Source organism: Dendrobates tinctorius, unplaced genomic scaffold (genome assembly GCF_039654945.1).
Source record: "Dendrobates tinctorius isolate UK_male_01 unplaced genomic scaffold, ASM3965494v1 ptg000016l, whole genome shotgun sequence".
Lineage (NCBI taxonomy): Eukaryota > Metazoa > Chordata > Amphibia > Anura > Dendrobatidae > Dendrobates > Dendrobates tinctorius.
In genome coordinates, this window is record NW_027361684.1 from 33,183,963 (window position 1) to 33,208,456 (window position 24,494).

At 43.9% G+C, this 24,494-nt stretch overlaps 1 protein-coding gene across 11 annotated transcripts in view; it reads left to right on the forward strand.

The window, feature by feature from the left end:
- LRWD1 (leucine rich repeats and WD repeat domain containing 1) overlaps nucleotides 1-24,494 on the forward strand; it is a 74,144-nt gene that overhangs the window by 39,525 nt on the left and 10,125 nt on the right. For all 11 annotated transcript variants that reach the window (XM_073565630.1, XM_073565635.1, XM_073565637.1 and 8 more), the window contains exons 11-16: nucleotides 10,701-10,908; nucleotides 14,322-14,394; nucleotides 14,556-14,696; nucleotides 17,508-17,611; nucleotides 19,572-19,733; nucleotides 20,635-20,753. In XM_073565630.1, the coding sequence (XP_073421731.1) occupies nucleotides 10,701-10,908; nucleotides 14,322-14,394; nucleotides 14,556-14,696; nucleotides 17,508-17,611; nucleotides 19,572-19,733; nucleotides 20,635-20,753 (807 nt within the window). The remainder of the gene's footprint in view (nucleotides 1-10,700; nucleotides 10,909-14,321; nucleotides 14,395-14,555; nucleotides 14,697-17,507; nucleotides 17,612-19,571; nucleotides 19,734-20,634; nucleotides 20,754-24,494) is intronic.

Below are 24,494 nucleotides of genomic sequence, written 5' to 3' on the forward strand. Positions count from 1 at the left end.
GAGCACAGCGGTTTTGAAAAGTCATAGGGTTACATGGTACTGTACCATGTCTGCGAAACTGCTGCGTTTCCGCAGGGCCAAAGCCGCTGCGGAAACGCAGCAGAATCCGCAACGTGTGCACACAGCCTTAGGGTGTGTGCAGACGCTGCGGAATCCGCTGCTGATTAATCCGCACGAATTTTGCAAAAACCGTAGATAAACCGCAGGTCAAAAGACCTGCGGTTTGGTCCTGCGGATTCACCATCTCCACAATGGTGGAGATAGGAACCCGCTGCGGATTCCGCAGAAAGAATTGACATGTCTCTGCGGTTTCAAAACCGCGCGGATTTTTCCGCAACGTCTACACAGCGTTTTTTTTTTTTTTTACCATTCATTTGAATGGTACTGTACACCGCAGCTAAAACTGCTGCGGAATCCGCAGCGTGTGCACATACCCTTAGGGTGCCAACCTCCGCACCTAGGTAGGTGTTCAGATAGTCATCTTGTATAGGGCCAGGTCACTCTTTTCTTCACATCGGCTGAGTGAAATGGTTATCAGATGGTGGCACGTATTAATTTTTATACATCTTCTTTATGTCCATTTCCCCTTTTTTTTTTTTTTTTTTTTTTTTTTTTTTTTTTTTTTTCTCCCCCCTGTTTTTTGAGGTTTTTGGGCTATAATAGTAATGTGCAGTTTTTAACTGCTATGATTCAGGTTTTTCTGACCACATGATTGGATTGGTAGATTCAGCTGGTTAGATTTTGTTTGACTGTTAGGCTGGAGTCACACTAAAATACGCAAAATACGCTCCGTAGTTTACATGCGTAATACGGATGAATGACCCCTAAATAGTGCTCCGTAGGTCATCCGTAAGCCAGGTGCGGTCGCGTATTTTGCGCATGTCTGCATCCGTATGTGATCCGTATGGTATCCGTATGCAATCCGTATGGCGAGATTTTCTCGCAGCCTTACAAAATGGACATTTAACGGTTTTGAGGCCTGCTAACAATTTAAATCATTAGCCTGCACCCTATTTATACACTCAGAAACAGGTGGCTGCCTCCATTCTGTCCATTTGTGAGCTTGCTTTCACGAGGTGTGTTGGTGTTCTTTGTGCAACATGGCTGAGGGTCTGAGATTCAATACAACTGAGCAGGTTCTCTTTAACTGGCTTTTGTCACGGCGCTTTGGGCAACCATACCCAGTGATAGTGGATCTGCGGAGGAGGAGACGCATGTGGGTCCATCCACTTTTGAGGCAACGACTCACAAGAGGTCATTTTCACCGCCTCTATTCTTCTCTGCGGGAGCATCCACTGAAATTTTACCAGTACTGTCGCATGAGCATTTCCACATTTGATCGACTCTTGGAGACAGTGCGCCCTGGGATAACCTTTCAGGACACAAGGATGCGCAAAGCGATATCTGCAGAGGAGCGACTTCTACTCACAATACGGTATGTACTACACAACCACATTCTCTATGTTCATAATGTGTGGGCTAAAGTATGGTTTTTTTGCCTTCTTGGACAAAGTTTTATGCCCTCATCTTACTCCAAATATGTTTCAACTTACACACCAGAATGTTAGCTCTAATATGTACTGCATATCACTTAGTCATTGTGCAACCAAATATGTGTGTGTTATTCTATCTCAATTCCTCCCAAGTTTGGTCGGCATGTAACTGATGTTTTTGGACTTTAGGTATTCTAAACTTATCAATTTATGTTGTTCTACAGTTTCCTGTCCACTGGCCTGTCTTATGCCGCCCTCCACCATGAGTTTCTCATTGGAAGATCAACCATTTCAGGCATAGTGAGGTCTACATGTACAGAAATCTGGACAAGACTCCATCAAGTGGTCATGCCTGAGCCCAGGATGGAAGATTGGCTGAGGATATCAAGGGACTTTGAGGAGGACTGCCAGTTTCGAAATTGTATTGGGGCCCTGGATGGCAAACATATCCGGGTGCGTAAGCCGCCGAACTCTGGCTCCCAATTCTTCAATTATAAACAATACTTTTCTGTTGTATTGTTGGCTCTGGCCGACCCTCAATACAAGTTTATAATTGTTGACATTGGGGCCTATGGAAGGACGGGAGACTCTAGAGTCTTCAATACTTCCATAATGGCTTGGCGGCTACGCACCAACCGGTTGGATCTACCACCACCACGCCAGCTACCAGGCTCCCCTGAAGAATCAGTCCCTTATGTCCTTGTGGCAGATGAGGCCTTTCAATTATCGCGCAATGTCATGAGGCCATATCCCCGGCGCAACCTTGACCACAGGCGCAGAATTTTTAACTTGCGCCTATCACGTGCTAGGCGACTGGTGGAGTGTTCCGTTGGGATTCTTTGTGCAAAATGGCGGGTACTCCAGTCTGCCATTCAGTTGAGTGAACAAAATGTGAATGAAGTTGTGAAAGCCTGTGTTGTTCTGCATAACTTTACCAGGATACATGAATGTTCCTCCTCTGATGGTGTTGTGCGTAGGCCGGACAATGTGCGCAGGGTGAGACCACCTATGAACCCTCAACGTAGACCGCTCTCTGGCCTCAGTGCGTGATATTTTCACTAATTACTTTATCTCACCTGAGGGGGCAACTTCTTGGCAAGAGCATGCTGTGTCTGTTATAATTTGTTTCTTTAAAAGTGTGTCTAAATATATATTACTCAACCCCTTATGATTCTATGACTGTTTCATTGCATTGGTTAGTGTATGTTAGTATGTTGACAGGGTTTGTGAAAAATCACACAGAGACGTTAACTATAGTAGACAAATTTTTAGTTTTGCCTTTTTTTGTTTGGTTGCTTAAAGGCAAACATAATATTGCCATAAGAACATTTTGGCAATGGGCAAAATGACCCTTTGTGCCGCCTTCAAATTTTTTGAAAAGTAACATTACATAACATAACCCAAAAAAAGATTAGGCAATAACATTGCTGCATGACAATATTAAACTAGAAAGGAAAAAAATAGGTGAGCTCCATCACCAAAATTAATGCTAAAAGATAACACTCACATTTCTTCATAATGTTTTCCAATCATAGAAATATTCCGCCATGACAGGCAAGGCTGCCTCACTGCTTTCAGACAGATATTGCCTGTCTGTAGAACAGAGAATATTTAACCATGCTATACTGGAAAGGATGAAAAAACAAAACTCACTTGTTAAGACATAGAGAGAGCGTGATAATCTGAAGGCTGGTCGCCTTGATTTGTTTTACTATAGATTGCTAGCAAAAAAGGTGACTACTTCACTAAGGCCAGCACGCCTTTCCTAGGCATTAGCAAGTGAGTATTGTATTTTCATCCTTTCATTTTACAGTATAGCGCGTTGAAATATTCTCTTTTGTACACACATGTAATATCTGTCTGAAAGGCGTGAGGTAGCCTTGCCTGTCGTGATGGAATCTTTCATATGATTGGAAAACATTGTGAAAAAATTAGAATGTTAAATTAGGTAAAGTTTGGTGATGGAGAACACCTGTTTTTTCCTTTCTATTTGGACCACCAGTTAAACCGCACTGGACATCTCCGGCCATCAGACTTATAAATCCTCATAGGTTGGGGAAGGGGAACGTGGAAGAGCAGCCTGTGGGTGCTGCTGGACACTGTGGCCAACATTGCCCTGTGTGGGGCCATACTGTTGCCCATGATGCTGGAATTGTCCTGCCTCCTGGGACTGTTGGGGATACTGGCCAGAGTAATGATGGTGAGGGGCATCTTGTTGGCTGTGGTAGGCACGTGGCTCATACCCACCAAGATGGCCAGATCGTCCCCAACCAGGTTGGGACCAGCCTCCAACACTGGGTGGGTACAAGTGGCCATATTGGTGGGGTTGGCTAGAGGCTGACATTTGTGGCTGCTGAATAGAAGGTTGGGTAGTGGGAGGAAGGGGTTGAGGTGTTGGCCCACGTATTAGGGGCTGTTCGGACCCTGCTTGAGCAAGCATCTGTATGGATGGTCTCATGCGCATTAGATTTCGGGGGGAGAGCTGCCACCTCTCCAGATATTCGAATAGCTCATATGGGGTATTGGGGGGGGTGCTTGCATCAAGCAGGATCTGAAAACATCCCCTAATACGGAGCCTGACCTCACGGGTAAGGGCACGGAGATAAAGGGTGAGGCTACGTGCGTAGGCCTCCTCCCCATCATCTGTAGTTACTCTTGATAAATAATTGAGCACCCCTGTGTCCACATTGGTCCTGCTCTCTTGAATAGTGACCTGGCGCCTTCTTCGTGTTCGCCGTGATGTAAGAGCAGCCTGTGGGGAGGCCCTGATCTGTCCAGTTGGGCTGCTGCTCAAGTTGCCCGGCTCTTCCAGGATGGGTGATGGGGCAGCAGCAGACCGTCCTGGTGGTGTTGTGTGTTGGGCAGCCATTGCGTTGTCCTGTGATGCCTCATCTTCTGCCATCCTTCTTGTAGGGGGAGAAGATGGGCCAGCCACCTCATCCCCTACAGGATCTATTATGGGCTCTGTCTCTGAGGCCGTTCCTCGATCCGTAAGGTTGGATTGAGTTCTGTTATGAAATAGAACAGAGGCAAAAATACATCAATATTTTTGGCCCTGTAAAGTATCGGTGTAATGTGGTGTGAGGTATCTACTTACGGTCTCAGATCCAGAATTGGGACGAGGAAGGACAGCCGGTCATAGTAGATGTACTTCCTTTTAACACATCCAGCATCCCCACTCCTGGACCGCTGCTGGTGTTCCCGGCGGTACTGGTCCCGGATGCTTCGCCAGCGTTTCATCACATCTTCACCTGCAATGTGACAGGAAATATTGTCAAATTCACATATTTGAGAGGTCACATTTTCTACCAGTAGTCTAGGCATGGGGCCTTCTGGGGTGTGCTTTATACCCATGGTGGCATATGTAATTGGGCAGATACACAGGGTCTCTGTAGCTACACTTAATTGTTTTGTCTAGGAGGATGAGGAGCTTGTGGCCTAACCCCAAATTATGCCTGTGTGAAGCCACGTGTCGCATCCAAATCTAACGGCCTCATGAGGCTAAAAGTACATGCACAGGAAGGGGGGTGCTGATTCTATATTCCTTTTTTGTTGCGCGCTAAGGTTACTCATGTTTTGGCTTGTACTTACGAATTTTATGCTGCTCTTCACGTGGTCGGTCACAAAAGTCATGATACATCTGGCGACAGATGCGCCTCCATGACTCCTCCTTTCTTGCCCGGTTTGCATAATTTGCATCGCGTTGGTCCCATATTTCGGGACGCTCCTGCACCAGGACAATGAGCATCTCAACATTTATGTACGTGGACGCCATGCTGCTGCTATACTCCGTGGAGGCGTACTTCCTGGATGTCTGGAGCGCTTTTTGAGCTCATTTGCATGTCAAGGCTTCCTGATGATGGATTGGCCTATTTCCTGTCACCAGCCAAAAGACCTGCGTATTGCTCGCAGGTCACACGTCTGGTCCGTGTGTAATCCGTATTTTTTGCGCGCCCATAGACTTGCATTGGCGTACTACGGGCGTAGTACGCTGACAATCGCAGCATGCTGCGATTGGCACGGAGCGTAGGATACGGATGAGAAATATACGCCTGGTGCGAGTGACCCCATAGAGAATCATTTGTCCGTGTCTAATGTGTGCTTTTAGCGCCTCTCACTCGCCCGCATTCCTCGCCAGTGTGACCCCGGCCTAATACCTTATCTCTTTCCAGCAATACAATAGCCCGTTTTCTACTAGGCTTTATAATAGGGGACATCTGCGCAATTTTATATTGTTTGTTTTTGTACTTAATAAAAGTTATATTTTAATAGGGTTTTTTGTCGGTTATTGACGTAGAGAATATCTGTCATAATCTTAGTAATTCCTTAGGGGGGGAATTGGTGGTTTGTTTTTTTGTTTTTTTTCCATCTTATTTTAACCTTAACGACCGCCGATACGCCTTTTAACGGCGGTAGTTAAGGGTACTAAAACCACAGCGCCGTTAATTCACGGCGCTGTGATTTAAGTGAATAGCGCCCCCCAGTGTCGGATTTTCTCTGGGGTCTAGGCTGCCAGGGGTAGCCGAGACCCCAGAGAACATGAATCGGTCGGTTTTTACCGACCCCGCTTTTGCGATCGCCGTTATTAACCCTATAAAAAAAAAAAAAGCCGCGATTTTACATTTAATTTCTCTCTCCTCTGATGTGATCGCACATCAGAGGAGAGAGAAATAGGGTCCCCGATCCCCCCGGTACCTCTCCGTGGCCCTCCGTCCCCTCCCAGTGGTCCCACGTCCCGCCGGCGTCCTCCGATGGGCGCCGCCATCTTGAAAATGGCTGGCGCATGCGCAGTGCGCCTGCCGGTGATCTGCCGGCTCCGGCTGGCAGATTCCATTCATTATTTTGATCACTGTGATAAAGGATCATAGTGATCAAAATAAAAAAAAAATAGTACATACAGGTCTAATTTCCAAAATGGGGTCACTTGTGGGTGGTTTTCCACTGTTTAGGCCCATCAGGGGCTCTGCAAACGCAACATGATGCCCGCAGACCATTCCATCAAAGTCTGCATTCCTAAATGGCACTCCTTCCCTTCCGAGCTCTCCCATGCACCCAAACAGTGGTTCCCCCCCACATATGGGGTATTGGCGTACTCAGGACAAATCACACAACAACTGTGCGGGTATGATTTCTCCTGTTACCCTTGTAAAAATAAAAATTTTGGGGCGAAAAGATCATTTTTGTGGTAATAAATAGATTTCTAATTTTCACGGCTCTACGTTATAAACTTCTGTGAAGCACTGGAAGGTTCTAAGTGCTTACCACACATCTAGATAAGTTCCTTAATGGGTCTAGTTTCCAAAATGGGATCACTTGTTGGAGTTTTCCACTGTTTAGGCACATTAAAGGGCTCTCCGAACGCAACATGGCATCCGCTCTCAATTCCAGCCAATTCTGCGTTGAAAAAGTCAAACGGCGCTCCATCCCTTGTGAGCTCTGCCGTGTGCTGAAAAAGTGGTTTACCCCCACATATGGGGTATCGGAGTATTCAGGAGAAATTGTACAACTAATTTTGTGGTTGATTTTCTCTTTTAACACTTGTGAAAATAAAAAAAATTGGTTCTGAAGTAAATTTTTTGCAAAAAAAAAGTTAAATGTTAATTTTTTCCTTCCACATTGCTTTAGTTCCTGTGAAGCACTTAAAGGGTTAATAAACTTCTTGAATGTGGTTTTGAGCACCTTGAGGGGTCTAGTGTTTAGAATGGTGCCCCTTTTGGGTATTTTCTGTCATGTACACCCCTCAAAATGTCTTTAAATATGATGTGGTCCCTAAAAAAAAAAAAAAAATGGTTTTGTAAATTTTGTTGTAAAAATGAGAAATCGCTGGTCAACTTTTAACCCTTAACTTCCTAACAAAAAAAAATTTTGCTTCTAAAATTGTGCTGATGTAAAGTAGACATGTGGGAAATGTTATTTATTAAGAAATTTGTGTGACACATCTCTCTGATTTAAGGGCATAAAAATTTAAAGTTTTAAAATTGCAAAATTTTCTCAATTTTTGCCATATTTCCGTTTTTTTTTCATAAATAAACACAAGACTTATCGAAGAAATTTTACCACTAACATGAAGTACAATATGTCACGAAAAAACAGTCTTAGAATCAGCGGGATCCATTAAAGCGTACCAGAGTTATAACCTCATAAAGGGACGGTGGTCAGAATTGGAAAAATTGGCCTGGTCATTAAGCTGCAGACTGGCTCTGTCGCTAAGGGGTTAAAACATTAGTTTATTATGATAGTATCTTAATTATTTGACCAAGATGAGCACAGACCACTTCCCTCAGCTCCACAACTGATTTTTTTTTTTTAGCAAATATATTGTAAACAATACATCTGCAAGACAACAGTCTACCCAGTGCATCATAGAAGTGTGAGCTATGAATTAATCCAGAATTGAACCAGAAGGAAAATGAAGGTAGCTGGATACAGTCACTGTAAACAATGTTTGTTTTCACTATCACCCCTATAATCCTTCACTTTCTACTAACACCCATAATCCCTACACCTAGTAAGCAACTGGTCATCTCTCCCTCCGTCCTCCCCATCCAGCTCACCACCTCCTCAGAACTGTTCCTCAACATACAATCCTCTCTCTCCAAACACAGACAGCCCTCTCGTGCTTCAACCTGCTATCACTTTTTTTCTGCTCCTCCTCACTGCCGGCGATATCTTTCGAAATCCTAGTCCTCCTCAACACATTCACACAGTCATTTCTACCTCCTGTCCGAGCTCTCACACATTTCCGTAACCGCTCTAACCTTATACCCATTCACCAAGCCCCTAACCCCCATTCCCACTAACAGGATCGCTATGGAACGCTCGCTGTGTCTACAACAAACTTTCCTACATCCATGATCATCTTATTACAGTCTTTCCTTCCTAGCCATCACCGAAACCTGGCTCACCCCCTCTGAGTCAGCCCATTGACACTTCCCTCTCAGCTGCCACTAAACTTCTATCTCCTTCGGCCTCGCTCAGTGGTCACCTGAAGCCACTCGTAAAGATGGCCACACATTGGACCTCATCTTCATCCGACTCTGCTCCCTATCTAACGTCTCTAGCTCGCATCTTCCTCTTTCTGACCACAACCTACTTACATTCTCTTACCTCTCCTCTCCTTGTCCACAAATCCTCACAGAAATCTTAAAAACATCAGTCTACACTCACTCTCAGTCCCTTCTCCCTGTTAGAAACATAAGTTCCTTACACATTGTGGATGCTTCTGCCTCTTTATGTAACACCACAATAGCTGCAGCTCTGGAATTGGTTGCCCCTCTCACACATACCAAAGCTTGCAAAATCAACAGACAACTCTGGCACACCAGCCTGACCAAAGAACTGAGGCAGGCTTCTAGGGTTGCTGAGCGGAGATGGTAAAGATCCTACTCCAACGAGCACTTCAACGCATTCAAACTGTCCCTCACTACTTTCAAGGCCACACTCGCTGCAGTAAAACAAACCTACTTCTCATCTCTCATATCCGCCCTGTCTCACAAACCTAAACAGCTATTCAACACTTTCAATTCTCTCCTCCGTCCCCCAGCACCTCCTCCCTCTCCACTCATCTCAGTTGAAGACTTTGCCTCATTTTTCAAGCTGAAGATAACAACATCAGAGAAAGCGTTGGTCTACAACCCTCAGAGCTCCTCCTCCTATCTGCTCAGCCCTCCTCCAAAACCAAATTTTCCACCATTACAGAAGATCGACTCTCTACTCTACTCTCAAGATCACATCTCCCCACCTGTGCACTTGACACGATTCCATCCCACTTCATCCCAAATCTCACCACTGTCTTCATCCAAACCCTAACCCATCTCTTCAACCTATCACTAACAGCTGGTGTTTTCCCCTCATGTTTCAAACATGCCTCAATCACACCCATCCTCTGTGTCTAGCTATTGCCCCATATCTCTTCTCCCCATGCCTCAAAACTACTGGAACAACTCGTCCATCTTGAACTGTCCTCCAACCTCTCTTCCTTCTCCCTCTGTGACCAATCACAATCTGGCTTCCCACTGCATCACTCCACTGAAACTAAAGTCAGCAATGACCTATTAACCGCCAAAGCCAAGCAAAACTACTGTTCTCTTCCTCCTGGACATTTTATCTACCTTTGACAGTGGACCATTCCCTATTAATACAGACACTCTCATCGCTTGGCATCACTATCTTTGATCTCATCATACCTAACAGACCCGGACATTCAACGTCTCCCACTCGCACACCACCTCCTCACCTCGTCCCCTATCTGTCGGAGTCCCGCAAGGTTCAGTCCTAGGGCCACTGCTCTTCTCCATTTACACCTTCGGCCTGGGACAGCTCGTAGAATCTCACGACTTGCAGTATCACATCTATGTTGATGACACACAGATCTACCTCTCTGGACCAGATATCACATCCCTACTATTCATAATCCCACAATGTCTGTCTATTTCATCCTTCTCCGCTAGATTTCTAAAACTTAATATGGACAAAACAGAATTCGTCATCATTCCATGCCTCCATCTCCCACCTTGACTACTGCAACCTCCTGCTCTGTGGCCTCCCCTCTAACACTCGCACCCCTCCAATCTATCCTAAACTCTGCTGCCCGACGAATCCACCTGTCCCCCCGTTATTACCCAGCCTCTCCCCTCTGTCAATCCCTGCACTGGTTCCCCAATACCCAAAGACTCCAGTTAAAAACCCTAACAATGACATACAAAGCCATCCGCAACCTGTCTCCTCCATACTTCTGTGACCTATTCTCCCGGTACTTACCTGCACGCAACCTTCTGATCCTCACAAGATCTCCTTCTCTACTCCCCTCTTATTTCCTCTTCTCACAATCCAAGATTTCCATACAAGATTTCTCCCGAGCATCCCCCCTACTCTGGAACTCTCTACCACAACATATCAGACTCTTGCCTACCATGGAAACGTTCAAAAGGAACTTAAAGACATACCTCTTTCAACAAGCCTACAACCTGCAGTAACCATCAATCCTCCAAACCACTGCACGACCAGCTCTACCCTCACCTACTGTATCCTCACCCATCCTTTGTAGATTGTGAGCCCTCCCGGGCAGGGTCCTCTCTCCTCCTGTACCAGTCGTGACTTGTATTGTTTAAGATTACTGTACTTGTTTTTTTATTATGTATACCTCTCCTCACATGTAAAGCGCCATGGAATAAATGGCGCTATAATAAATTTCTCTATAAATGGTAGGAGTTCTTCGCTCTGGCATGGACAACGCTAACAATGATGTGCAAAGAAGGACAGAAAAGAAAAATTAATGTTCTAGCTGCTGGTGGAAAATTTGGTGTTATAAAACTAATGGAGCCTAAAGTTGGATTATGCTATGGTGAGATAAAGGCGCATAAAAAGGCCATCTCCATCATGTGTTTCAGCCCAACGCAGGACACCTTCCTATTCAGTAAGTATAAGGCCAGTAATAGTGGTGGTGGGGGAGTGGATGGGAGACCTTCCCTTTTTAAATAAAAAAAAAATTTCAGTCATTCTGCAAAAATTTACTTATTTAAAACTTATATGTATTTGTGTGGAGGCTGAATCTGCAGAGATGAGATCAATAAAGTACTTATTTCTGATAAGGTACTTCTGATGATGAGGAACAGTGAAGCGGCAAAGAAAACTTGTCACAGGCAGCAGCCTGTATATTATTTTTCACTAAGCAGCAAGATCTTTTGCTAATTTGCGTGTTCTCACTGCTTAACGCAGAGAGACTGTAAAGGGAAAGGTAATGTACCCACTGTTGCATTGGGGAACGCTTTACTTCATTAGAAGAGTTTTCTTTGCCAATCACCAGTAGTACTTTATCACAGTTTTTCCTGCAGCACTTTGGTGTCTGCAACTGTTTTTCAGCTCTGCTCTGATCGGTGTGAGAATGGATTGATTACAGCAGAGAGTGCTGCTGAGGCACAAGGGAAGCCCCTCTAATAAAGTAACACTGTCCACAACGCTAGTGTGCGCACTATCTCTCGCACCACAGCCCTATGGTCTCTCTGTTCAGAACAGATTACGTCAGGAAATTACAGGCCAGTGAGCCTTGTTTCTATACCATGAAAGATCTTTGAACAAATTATTAAACAGCATGTATGTAAGTACTTGGATACGAATACAGTAATTAACCAGAGCCAGGATGGTTTTGTAGCAAACAAGTCATGCCAGATTAATCTAACTTCCTTCTATGATGGAATCACTGACTGGGTGGATCAGGGAAATGCAGTATAGTATATCTCGACTCCAGAAAAGCATTTGATAAAGTATCTCATACTATCCTTATCGAAAAATGACCTAGTATGGGATTGACAAGGCTACGGTTAGTTGGATTCATAACTGGCTTAGTGATTGTACTCAGAGTGGTTAATTAATGGTTGCGCATCCAGTTGGAAGAGTGTTCCATGTAGGGTATCACAAGGTTCTGTCCTGGCCCCAGTGTTGTTCAACATTTTTATCACTTGTCTAGATAAGGGAACTGAAGGTCAACTAACCAAATTTGCAGATGATGCAAAGCTAGGAGTGATGGATAACAAAGAAAGGGGTTTCAGAAGGATCTTGATAAGCTTGAACAATGGGCAGCAATTAATAGAATGGAATTTGTGGAGACACAAGGGTCAGTGAGTGCTCTCGTCCGCTGGCCCGAATGTCTTTAGAAAGACCGCATGGATCAGGGCTCATCCCACTGAACGTTTTATACTCCATGGCCATAATACTACTCAAAGAACACAGGGTGAGGATAAAACAGTGTGGTGATACTTTATTGTACCACCAACAGACAATAACATATAGTACAGTCCCATCAAGCACATAAGAGTTCAAATTACAGATTTTCACCCTTCCGCTGGCTTGCTGGGATTAGAGCGGCAGCAATTTCGGGGCTTCCAAGGCCAACCACCAGTGGCACCCCGCTTTTGGCGGGCACCCACAGAGAGGAGGTAAGGACCAGCTTAGGAAGCTGATAGTCCATTGCGGCACGTGGTCAGGTGGCATGATTGTCCCAACTTGGGTACTCCAAACATCTCCATGGGCTCAGTGGTGGGCAGTGGATAAAATCTGTATTCCTCTGGTTGGAGCTGTGGTGCCTGGCAGCTGTTCTGTAAAGTCTCTGTGCAGAAGGGTCGAGGTCCCTTTTTTATACCATCATCCACAGGTCAAGGGGCAGGTGGGATGAGGTTAACTCTCATTGTTTGAGTATTCAATCAATCTGCATAGTTTGCCCTTCAATGTTTAACAAACTGCATGGACTTATACAATTGGTAATCAATATATTAGCAAACCTTGATTAATGACCCTGTGTCCCTGTCCTCCAAGGATAGCAGCACAGTAAACTGTAGGAGCTGATATAATGGGTAAACAGTAGTCCTTCAACAAGCATTAATTCAGGAGTCAGTGTTCAGGCTCATATGAACAATGACTTATGTCTCTTGACCTACTGGAAAATACATCTGGCATAATTGAGAATAAACGTCATCACGGTATTTAACAGGGAGAAATGCAAGATTCCACATCTGGGCATGAAAAACAAATTAGATCTACAGAATGGGAGGGAAAGAACTAAGCAACAGCAGGTGTGAAAAAGACTTTGGTATACTAATAGGTCAGATTGCACATGAATCAACAGTGTGATGCAGCAGCAAAAAAGGCAAACACAGTTCCAGGATGTATGAAGAGAATCAGAGAGTCTAGATCATGTGAAGTGATTATCCCTCTTTACTACTCCTTGGTCAGATCTCATCTGGAATACTGTGTCCAGTTCAGGACACTATAGTTTAAAAAAGACATTGAAAAGCTGGAACAAGTTCAGAGAAGCACTACCAGGATGGTTAGCGGACTGCAAGTGTGTCCTACAAGGAACGGTTAAAGGATCTGGGAATGTTTGGCTTGCAAAACAGAAGGCTGAGAGGAGACTTAATAGCTGTCTACAAATATCTGAAGGGCTGTCCGTGTAGAGGGATCATACTTATTCTCTTTTGCACATGGAAACACGAGAAGCAATGGAATGAAACTGAAAAGGCGAGGATACAGTTTAGATATTAGAAAAAACTTTTTGACAGTGATAAATGAGTGGTACAGGCTGCCACGAGAGGCGGTGACTAGTGATGAGCGAGTATATTCGTTGCTCGTGTTTTCCCGAGCATGCTCGGGTGTCCTCTGAGTATTTTGGCGTGCTTGGAGATTTAGTTTTCGTCGTCTCAGCTGCAAGATTTGCGGCTGCTGGCCAGCCTGAAAACATGTGAGGAATGCTTGTTTGTTAGGGAATCTCCACATGTATTCAGGCTGGCCAGCAGCCGCAAATCCTGCAGCTGAGGTGAAAACTAAATCTACAAGCACGCCAAAATACTCAGAGGACACCCGAGCAACAAGTATACTCGCTCATCACTAGCGGTGAGTTCAGGCTGGACAAACATCTGTCTGAGATGGTTTAGTGAATCCTGCATTGAGCAAGAGGGTTGGACACGACCCTGGAGGTCAGTTCTAATTCTTACTTTCTATGATTCTTTAATGCTGTACTGTACCACTACGCATGCTGGAAGCTGGCGGAGACTTTCAGCAGATCATTGTTGTGCTACTGGACCAGTCCACGCCGATTAGCCAACAACACAAGAAGATTACTTAGCGTGTTTTCTTAGATGTGCTGGGAACTCATGAGCAGGTTGCTGGAGTCCTGTTCAGGATGACTTTTAAGGGCAGTGAATTTAGTTTAAATATAGAAAACCTGATGGGTTCATTTACCGTATAATTTTCTCATGCATATGTTTCCTTATTAGCAAACATTGATATATTCTGGTTATGATCATATAATATATATTTTTTTTTTTTTATCATTAGCTGGATCTTATGACAAGAGAATTATCTTATGGGACATAGGTGTGCCTGATCACGAATATACCTTTAGAGCCAGGTATGGAGTGTATTTATGGCTATGTATGTATAGCTGCATTCTGTAGGACAGTTGAGAAATAAATGATATTTATCGAATGATCCCTTTTACCAGTCCCTGAGTTCTAAGCTAAAGCAATCTACTTTTGTTTGACATTTTATCACCGTTTATCTGGTTATCAGCCAGTTGCTAACCCTGGATACTACATCTACTCCCCTGCGTCTATGTCCAGTCCCTGCAAGCCCAGATCAGCACTTGATGGCCGCTTGTGAAGATGGTTGCTTTGTTTGGGACATAACATTAAACAAGCAACAAGGAAAACGGTAATAATTCTAGTTTCTGTTCCATAAATGTTTTAGTAAATGTTTTCTAGGTTTATAAATACAGTGGGGCAAAAAAGTATTTAGTCAGTCAGCAATAGTGCAAGTTCCACCACTTAAAAAGATGAGGGGCGTCTGTAATTTACATCATAGGTAGACCTCAACTATGGGAGACAAACTGAGAAAAAAAAATCCAGAAAATCACATTGTCTGTTTTTTTTTCATTTTATTTGCATATTATGGTGGAAAATAAGTATTTGGTCAGAAACAAGCAATCAAGATTTCTGGCTCTCACAGACCTGTAACTTCTTCTTTAAGAGTCTCCTCTTTCCTCCACTCATTACCTGTAGTAATGGCACCTGTTTAAACTTGTTATCAGTATAAAAAGACACCTGTGCACACCCTCAAACAGTCTGACTCCAAACTCCACTATGGTGAAGACCAAAGAGCTGTCAAAGGACACCAGAAACAAAATTGTAGCCCTGCACCAGGCTGGGAAGACTGAATCTGCAATAGCCAACCAGCTTGGAGTGAAGAAATCAACTGTGGGAGCAATAATTAGAAAATGGAAGACATACAAGACCACTGATAATCTCCCTCGATCTGGTGCTCCACGCAAAATCCCACCCCGTGGGGTCAGAATGATCACAAGAACGGTGAGCAAAAATCCCAGAACCACGCGGGGGGACCTAGTGAATGAACTGCAGAGAGCTGGGACCAATGTAACAAGGCCTACCATAAGTAACACACTACGCCACCATGGACTCAGATCCTGCAGTGCCAGACGTGTCCCACTGCTAAAGCCTGTACATGTCCGGGCCCGTCTGAAGTTTGCTAGAGAGCATTTGGATGATCCAGAGGAGTTTTGGGAGAATGTCCTATGGTCTGATGAAACCAAACTGGAACTGTTTGGTAGAAACACAACTTGTCGTGTTTGGAGGAAAAAGAATACTGAGTTGCATCCATCAAACACCATACCTACTGTAAAGCATGGTGGTGGAAACATCATGCTTTGGGGCTGTTTCTCTGCAAAGGGGCCAGGGCGACTGATCCGGGTACATAAAAGAATGAATGGGGCCATGTATCATGAGATTTTGAGTGCAAACCTCCTTCCATCAGCAAGGGCATTGAATATGAAACGTGGCTGGGTCTTTCAACATGACAATGATCCAAAGCACACCGCCAGGGCAACGAAGGAGTGGCTTCGTAAGAAGCATTTCAAGGTCCTGGAGTGGCCTAGCCAGTCTCCAGATCTCATCCCAATAGAAAACCTTTGGAGGGAGTTGAAAGTCCGTGTTGCCAAGCGAAAAGCCAAAAACATCACTGCTCTAGAGGAGATCTGCATGGAGGAATGGGCCAACATACCAACAACAGTGTGTGGCAACCTTGTGAAGACTTACAGAAAACGTTTGACCTCTGTCATTGCCAACAAAGGATATATCACAAAGTATTGAGATGAAATTTTGTTTCTGACCAAATACTTATTTTCCACCATAATATGCAAATAAAATGAAAAAAAAACAGACAATGTGATTTTCTGTATTTTTTTTTCTCAGTTTGTCTCCCATAGTTGAGGTCTACCTATGATGTAAATTACAGACGCCTCTCATCTTTTTAAGTGGTGGAACTTGCACTATTGCTGACTGACTAAATACTTTTTTGCCCCACTGTATATCAGCTAAGTTGACATTCCCCTTGTTTGCTCTGTTCATCTCAGCAATGTTGCACAATAGACACGATTAGTGCCCAATAGACCCGATTCTAAGCTTATGGGGTCTATCGGGTTTCTTTAAGGTGTCCATTATTTTAAGGGGAAAAAAATAATGCTGTATTGTGCATTTTGCTCCAGAGCCACCAATGGATGTGAACACAGCCTTCACACAGTCAGAAGTACATAATGTAACTTTATTCTTCTATGATTAGGAATTTTTCTTGCCTTTGAATGATAGAACAAATCCAGGAATTAGAAATAAATGAAAGAATAAAATTTTAAATTCTGATTCTGTGGGGCAGATCACACTGTGTTTTGCGTTCTTGCCTGTCTTGGACTTCTGTCTAAATGCTGATCATGGCGCCATTGAGTTAAATAAGGCAAATGGAATCCAAAGTAGGAAAGTGTGGACTCTCCTCGTCACATTTCCAGTAGTGTCCATTTTGTGTCAGACTGGCAGGAGTATGTCGCTTTTTCATACTAGACTCTTTGGGCCCTGTCACACACAGCGAGATCGCTGATTTAGTGACGCATCAGCGATCTCTCCAGTGATATCGCTGTGTGTGACTGGGATCAGCGACCGGCCTCCCTGCCGGGTATCGCTGATCGTGCACGATCGTCCTGGGCCATTTTTTGATTGTTGGTCTTCTGCTGGCCAGCACGCATCGCTGCGTGTGACAGCGAGAGACCAACGATCAGCGACGCTGGTTTCCAACGTAAACATCGGGTAACTAAGAGCCGCGCGGCTCTTGGATACCCGCAGTTTACATTGGAAACCAGCTTGCTCGCTGGTCTTGATCACTGGAGGGGCTGTCTAACGATGTCCCAGTAATCCCATCCATGTCGGATCGTTGGTGGGATCGCTGGGACATCGTTATGAGTAACGGGGCCTTTTGACTTATTTAACTCAGTCTCCGTCAGGGTCATGTCTGAAGCCTGTTTTACGAAGACTTACATAGACTCCTTGCAGATAGCAGTGTAAATAATCAATTAAATAGATGCTTATAGAATTATCATAGAAAAATGTTTTAGCAAGGGGTGAAGAATACCCATGTGTAGTAAGTCAAATAACTCTGAAGTGTCACCATTTTATTTTACACCAGCTCTTATGAAGTTGAATTTAATTTCCCCATATACAATAAGGAATCCAAAGATTCAGATTTCCACATTGTGGATGGCTTGGCGTTTCTGAGCGATGATCTTGTAGGTAAGTTTTACAAGACATATGTAAACATTCAAGCGATGTATGTGTCCAAGGAAAAGTTAATTGAGTACATTGTTTTAATGTTGGCTAATATTGCTAATATATCCTTTTGGAGTTTGTCTATATAAAGTGCTTTAGATATATATACAATACAATAAGCCAGACATAAAAAAAATAGCTCTTACAAAAGCATTATACCAAAAAGTCAGGTGTAAACTATACCAACCATATACCATTGTGTATCAAACCACACAGCCCCGTACCCAGACGTGCGTGTCTCGTGCAGCTTCGTCATGGGGAATCATGACTCTGAGCATCACGCACTCAGATCCAGCATACTGTCTGCAGACTTTTCTCTGCAAAACCATTTTAATTATCTTTTTTGGATATAATATAAACTCATGGATCGCTCTACGTGAAATCTACAGCTTTAGGCTATGTTCACACGTGCAGAGTTGCCACGGAGATTCCACAACTCCCTGCCACGGGAAATCCGAATGCGGAATTTCCGCGAAAAACTAGCGTTTTGCAAGCATAATTAGCTTGCAGAATGCTAGCGTTTTCCAAGCGATCTGTAGCATCGCATGGAAAACTGACAGGTTGGTCACACTCGTCAAACATAGTGTTTGACAAGTGTGAGCAACTTTTTACTATTGAGACTGCCTATGCAGCATCAATACTAAAAGATAGAATGTTAAAAATAAAAAATCGTGATATTCTCCCCTTCCGGCGTACCCCGCAGTGTTCCCAGGCCTCAGCAATGCTCCTGGCAAGTCCCATTCCCAGCGATGCCTTGCGACAATAACCCCAGATGACGTAGACTCTTGCGAGACCGCTACGTCATCACAGGTCATTGTCGCAAGGCATCACTGGGACCGGAAGATGCCGGGAGCGTGGCTGACAGGCGGGGACGCCTTAAGGTGAGAATATCCCATTTTTTATTTTTTTATTTTTTTTTTTTAGTTATTTATTTTTTATTAACAGGGATATGGTACCCAGGGCCTGGAGGCGAGTCTCCTCTCCTCCAGACCCTGGGTACCATCCGCACATTTTCCGCTTACTTTGGGCATGGTGGGCTTAGCCACAAGCGGAAAGTAAGTGGAACAATACATTCCTGTGTGTGCGGAATCCCCGTGATTCCCTAAAATGAGCATGCTGTGTAATTTTCCGTGATGCGATTCTGCCGCAGAAAAATACGTAGCATTAGCACAGCATGTGCGGAATTCCATTGACTACAATAGGTTGCGGATTTTTTGCGTTTACGCAGCAAAAACGCTAAAAATCTGCAACGTGTGCACACAGCCTTACAGACAAGCTGCTTATATCATCTTGTTTGTGTACCAATGTGGCTCAGAAATGAAAACCCAAGTGTCTACCCCAGTGATCACTAAAGACCAATACAGTCAGCATCTCATCACACTGAAATAGCTTCTTACAGAAAAAAATGCATTACACTATGTAGTCACCATTGCATATTTGACGTGATTTATAGAGCAGCCTTATGTACATGACTACACTGAATACTAGGTGCCTTTGGTGGGCGATCTAGACAGGTTTTCCCTATCCGTTGTTGTTATAGTTTAGTCTCTTGGCGCTAGAGCCGATACAATCGTTGTCACCTGAAATATTGTGATACAGGCAATATGCAGAGCTGTTATTAAAGGACTATTATATTACTATAGACTGGAAGCCATCACTTTATTATGTGCTGGTGATTTTTTTTTTTTTTATTGTTATCAAAGATTATCTTCTGTCTTAAAGATCAAACTGAAAAAAAATTTAAACAATGCTGTTTAAAAGGAGAATTTCCATAAGCTGATTGAGCTAGAAATTCCCCATAAAGTCACACATGCATGTATTTTAGATGTGTTCATGTAGCAGATTCAACACACAAATTAATAGGCTGATGGTGTACTGTAATAACTTTTTTTTTTTTTTTTTTTTTTTTCCCCCCCCCCCCCAGTTTCTAAAAGTGCAATGCAAGGATCGATATACATATGGAGCTGGAAGAAATCTTTTCAGAAACCAAAGTCTAAAAGCAGTAGGAAAGCAGAAGCCCACGTATTGGCAGAACTGAAATGGTCCGAGACAGATCTGCCTTACCTTTCCCCGACGACCTCTATAGGTAAGGTGCACATTTACCACAGAATGAGGACAGTTTCACTTGTCTATTTATTTTTTTTTTTATTGCATATGAGAGAAACTATTTAATTCTTGTTTGATACTGTGGCATTTATTTTTCTCGTGTGCAAAAAAGTAAAAAAAAAAAAAAATCTATGAACAGTACTCTGATGATTCACAGATTGTGTATGTTGTACAGTTTTTTATTTTTGTATTTTCTGCAAACAAATGGGTATTTTTTTTGTGGAGGACTGACAATCAGTCTGCAAAAACATAAAAGAACGCATGAACAAACTCATAGAAAATCAGATGTGTGAAATGGGCAAACAAAATCAACTAATACAATGAAACGATTAAAACAATAATCAAAAACGTATTAACGAGACTTTGGCACTTCATAGGGGAATTCCATATCTAAAAATGATCACGTCACTGGGATTTATCATTACTTTGTGATTACTGGAGGTCCGGCCTCAGGAATCCTGACCTTCCTGAGACAGAAGGGCAGAAGTGGTGGTGTAGGTCTACCCCTTCACCTGCCCATTGGCAGTAAGCTGTAATTACCTGCATGGTGAGATGGCTGGAGAGTCACTGAGCAGGGAAAACTTAGAACGGGATGAAGCGTTACATTAGTGCAATAATCCCTTTTGATCTCAGGATTGTTGGGCATTCCAGAGGTAAGATCATCCTTGTCTTTTCCTATATAGCCTTTCTCTGGGATAGACCCTCTTTACATGCCTTTTTTTTTTTTTACCTATCTTCCTGTTTTTAAACAGTACTGTTCATTTATTTAGCCATTAAATTCGGTCACAAATCGAAATGTTTATTAAAAGTGAACCATTCCCCCATTATAGCGAATGAATTTATTGATGAACGAGTGATACAAATTATTCTTTTTTTTACAGATGGACACTGTGTCATTTGTGGTGATGAAGCTGGAAAGATATGGATATATGATCTTGAGTCTTGCAAGGCTGAATTAGAAAAAGGCATGCCTTGCAAGGCTTTAAAGGAGCCAACAAAGGTGTGTATGCTGCAGTGCATGCTTCGGCCATGTTTGGCTCATGTTGACTTTTATAGTGTATGTATGAGGCATACAATATGTTCTCTATACATTGTTCAGGTTAGCTGATGACGGGCAGCACTCTGGATGCACACACACTTAACATCCAGCCTGTATTGCAGGGAGAAACGCTCCAGGAAAAGAGACCTGAAACTTGGCTCAGGCTGCATACTTCATATTGGGGGATCTGAAAATGAATGTAGATTGCAGACTGAAACTTGGGGCTCATGCAGATGTGTGTGTATATATCAGACCTGTGCTGTCTGATATTTTATTTTTACTTTAAATATTTTTATTGGGTTATTACTACTAAAGCCGGGCAAAGATCCGCTTCGCCCTGCCTCGTACCGCCCGATTTCCCTTTTAAATGTTAATTTTAAATTGCTCACCAAAATCATGGCTAATAGATTACAGTCTATGCTTCCTGGTATTCTTGCCTCATCTCAAACGGGCTTTGTCAGTTGTCGGTCTATCACTTACAATATCAGGACGTCGTTAGCGGCCATCACACAGTTATCAGGCTAAGGCCAAGCAGAATATACTGGTCAGCCTCGACGCTGATAAGGCTTTTGACCGTGTGTCCTTGTCTCATCTTATCAGAACTCTGAAGTATAGACTGTTTGGCTTTACCTTTTTTAATTTTATACGCACAATTTACACTAACTCCCAATCTTCGATTTGGCTTAATGGTATCCAGTCAACCCCTTTTTCCATCTTCAGGGGGACGAGGCAAGGCTGTCCTCTGTCACCTTTGTTTAATATTGCCCTTGATCCCTTACTAAGATATCTGGAGATGATCCCTTCCTTTGGGGGCATAGGGGTCGGTCACCATACACTTAAAACGTTGGCATTTGCTGATGATATCTTACTCATGATATCCAATCCTAAGGAAACCATTTCCTCTATAATTGATGCCTTTAATGAATTTGAAGCAGTTTCGGGATTTCGTATAAACTTTAATAAATCTCATGCTTTAGCTATTTTTAAAATTGCTCCCTTTCAGTGGAGGAGAAATTCTTTACCTTATCTTGGCGTTGACCTACCATCAAATCCTCATGATATCTATAAATTAAATGTTCAGCCTCTTATTTCTGTAGTTATACAAGAAATTCAATCCTGGAAATCCCTTAAATTATCCTTTGCAGGTAAAGCCCAGCTAATTAAAATGATCTCTTTCCCTAAAATACTCTTTGCTTTACAGACGCTCCCGGTTCTACTTTCTAAAGCTGATGGGCTACTGACACGAGCCTTCCGCCAATTTATTGGGGGCTCTAGAATTAGTGTTTTTAAGCTACAGCAAACCAAATCTTCAGGTGGACTTAATCTCCCAAATTTACGCCTCTACAGTATAGCGGCTGCTTTTCGCCATTCCCTTGATTGGATATACGCCTTTAATCGCTTCACTAATACCCCAGTAGATGAGGCCATGTGTAGACCCTTCAGCCTCTCAGCATTGCTTCACCTACGAAATGTTGAAATTCCAGTGGAGGTTAGAGATAATCCTCTATTATGGTCGGTAATCTTAGGATGGCGTCAAGCTAGACGAATTAGCGGTCTTGACCCCCCACATCTCGATGTTTCTTCCCTTTCAAGGTAACCCCTCTTTTCGACAAGGCAAGTCACCTCCCATTTACAAGGTGCTTGGAAACAATGGCTGTAGACTGGTCTGAGATACATTAACAAATAATGCCTTCTTACCTTAGAGGACATGGTTTTCAAATACCCAATCCTTACAGAAGACAATTTTACGATCTCTCAAATTAGACATTACGTAAGCTCAATATTGCGAGACATACCGGATGATACTAGAACACACCCTCTAAATTTAATATCCATTAAAACCCAAATGGAAACTTATTCTATGAGTCTTATATATAAATCATTAAAGCCTTCTATACATTGGTCAGACTTCACTAGGCCCAGGAAAATGGGTTGCTCAATTAACGAACTGTCGGGTAAATGACCTTTTGAAAGCCACTCTACGTATTAACTCTGTATTACCAAATGACCGTTACATAACCATGTCTCATGATATTTCATAGAGCATACATCTCCCCGGAGGTCAAGTCTAAAATGTCCCCTTCAGGGGACTATCCCTGCCCTAAATTCTTACACTCTCCAGCTGATATTTTCCATTGCCGTTGGGACTGCCCAAAAATAAGGGCGGTGTGGGATACACTTCTGCAACATCTCATCAACACTTTTGGCATATCTATCTCTCTCTCTCCCCGGAGTGGGCCATATTTAATATTCTCGCACAGGACCAGTTGGTGAGGCTTTCTGTCCAGCAGTGCCGCACCTTGTTTATATGGGCGGCAGCCGCACGTAAAAGCATTCTCCATTTGTGGGCACAGGATGTAACACCTTCTTTAAGCCTAATTACTACAAAAGTAACATATCTCTTCAAAATGGATTGGATAGAGGCCTTACATAATTAAGACACTGAACACTTTTTTTTTTTTTTCTTTTCACATGGTCCTCAGACATCTTCCACACGCCAGGCGATACATACCGTATTTTTCGCTTTATAAGATGCACTTTTGTTCCCCCAAACTTTGGGGGAAAGTGGGGGGGTGCGTCTTATAAAGTGAATCTGTGTGCTGCTGTGCTATAGTGGGGGGGCGGCGGCTCTGGCGTGGAGTCGGGGCTGGGGTGGGCTGGATGGGGCTGCAGAGACAGCGGGAGGTCCTGTGCTCCCGCTCATTAGGCTCATGTAATATTCACTGCACCCGCTGTCCATCACCTCGGTGCTGAAACAGTGCCGAGTTGGTAGACAGGGGAGCGGTGCATATTACATGTGCCTGCACTCACCCCCAGTCACTATAGACACTTACCTACTGATGATCGCTCCTGCTCCCAGCTCCCCCCGTGGCTTTCCTGTGTCTAGTCTGCTGTCATCCTCCTCCTGCAGGGTGAGCAGCAGCAGCTCATTCAGAAAGCTCATCGCTTCAGGACTTTGCATGATGTGACCATAGGACCTGCGGTCACATGACTCCCAGTGTGCACTGCTAGTCACATGACCGCAGCTGAGCAGCTCCTATTGGTCACATCATGGAAGGTCCTGTAGCTACAATGAGCTGCTTGAATGAGCAGCAGCTGCGTGTGCCCTGCAGGAGGAGGATGACTCAGCATAGACACAAATAAGCCATGGGGAGCTGGGAGCAGGAGCGATCATCAGTAGGTGAGTTAACTGTTTATTATTTTAGCATGTGCTTGCCAGCAGGGGGGAAACATAGGGACGGGGGCCATGTGTGACAGCAGGGGGAAATATAGGGATGGGGGGACAGTGTGTGCCAGCAGGGGGGAATATATGAACAATGGGCCATGTGTGCCAGCAGGGGGGAATAAAGGAATGGGAGGGGGCAATATGTGTATGTGCCAGCAGGGGGGAATATATGGAGGGGGGGGACAATGTGTGCCAGCAGGGGAGGATTATAGGACTGGGGGGACAATGTGTGCCAGCAGGGGGGGATTATAGGACCGGGGTGACAATGTGTGCCAGCAGGGGGCATTATAGGACCGGGGTGACAATGTGTGCCAGCAGGGGGGATTATAGGACCGGGGTGACAATGTGTGCCAGCATGGGGGAATATAGGGACGGGGGGCTGTGTGAATGCCAGCAGGGGAGAATATAGGGACAGGGGGACAATGTGTGCCAGCAGGGGAAATATAGGGACGGGGGGGCCGTGTGCGTACCAGCAG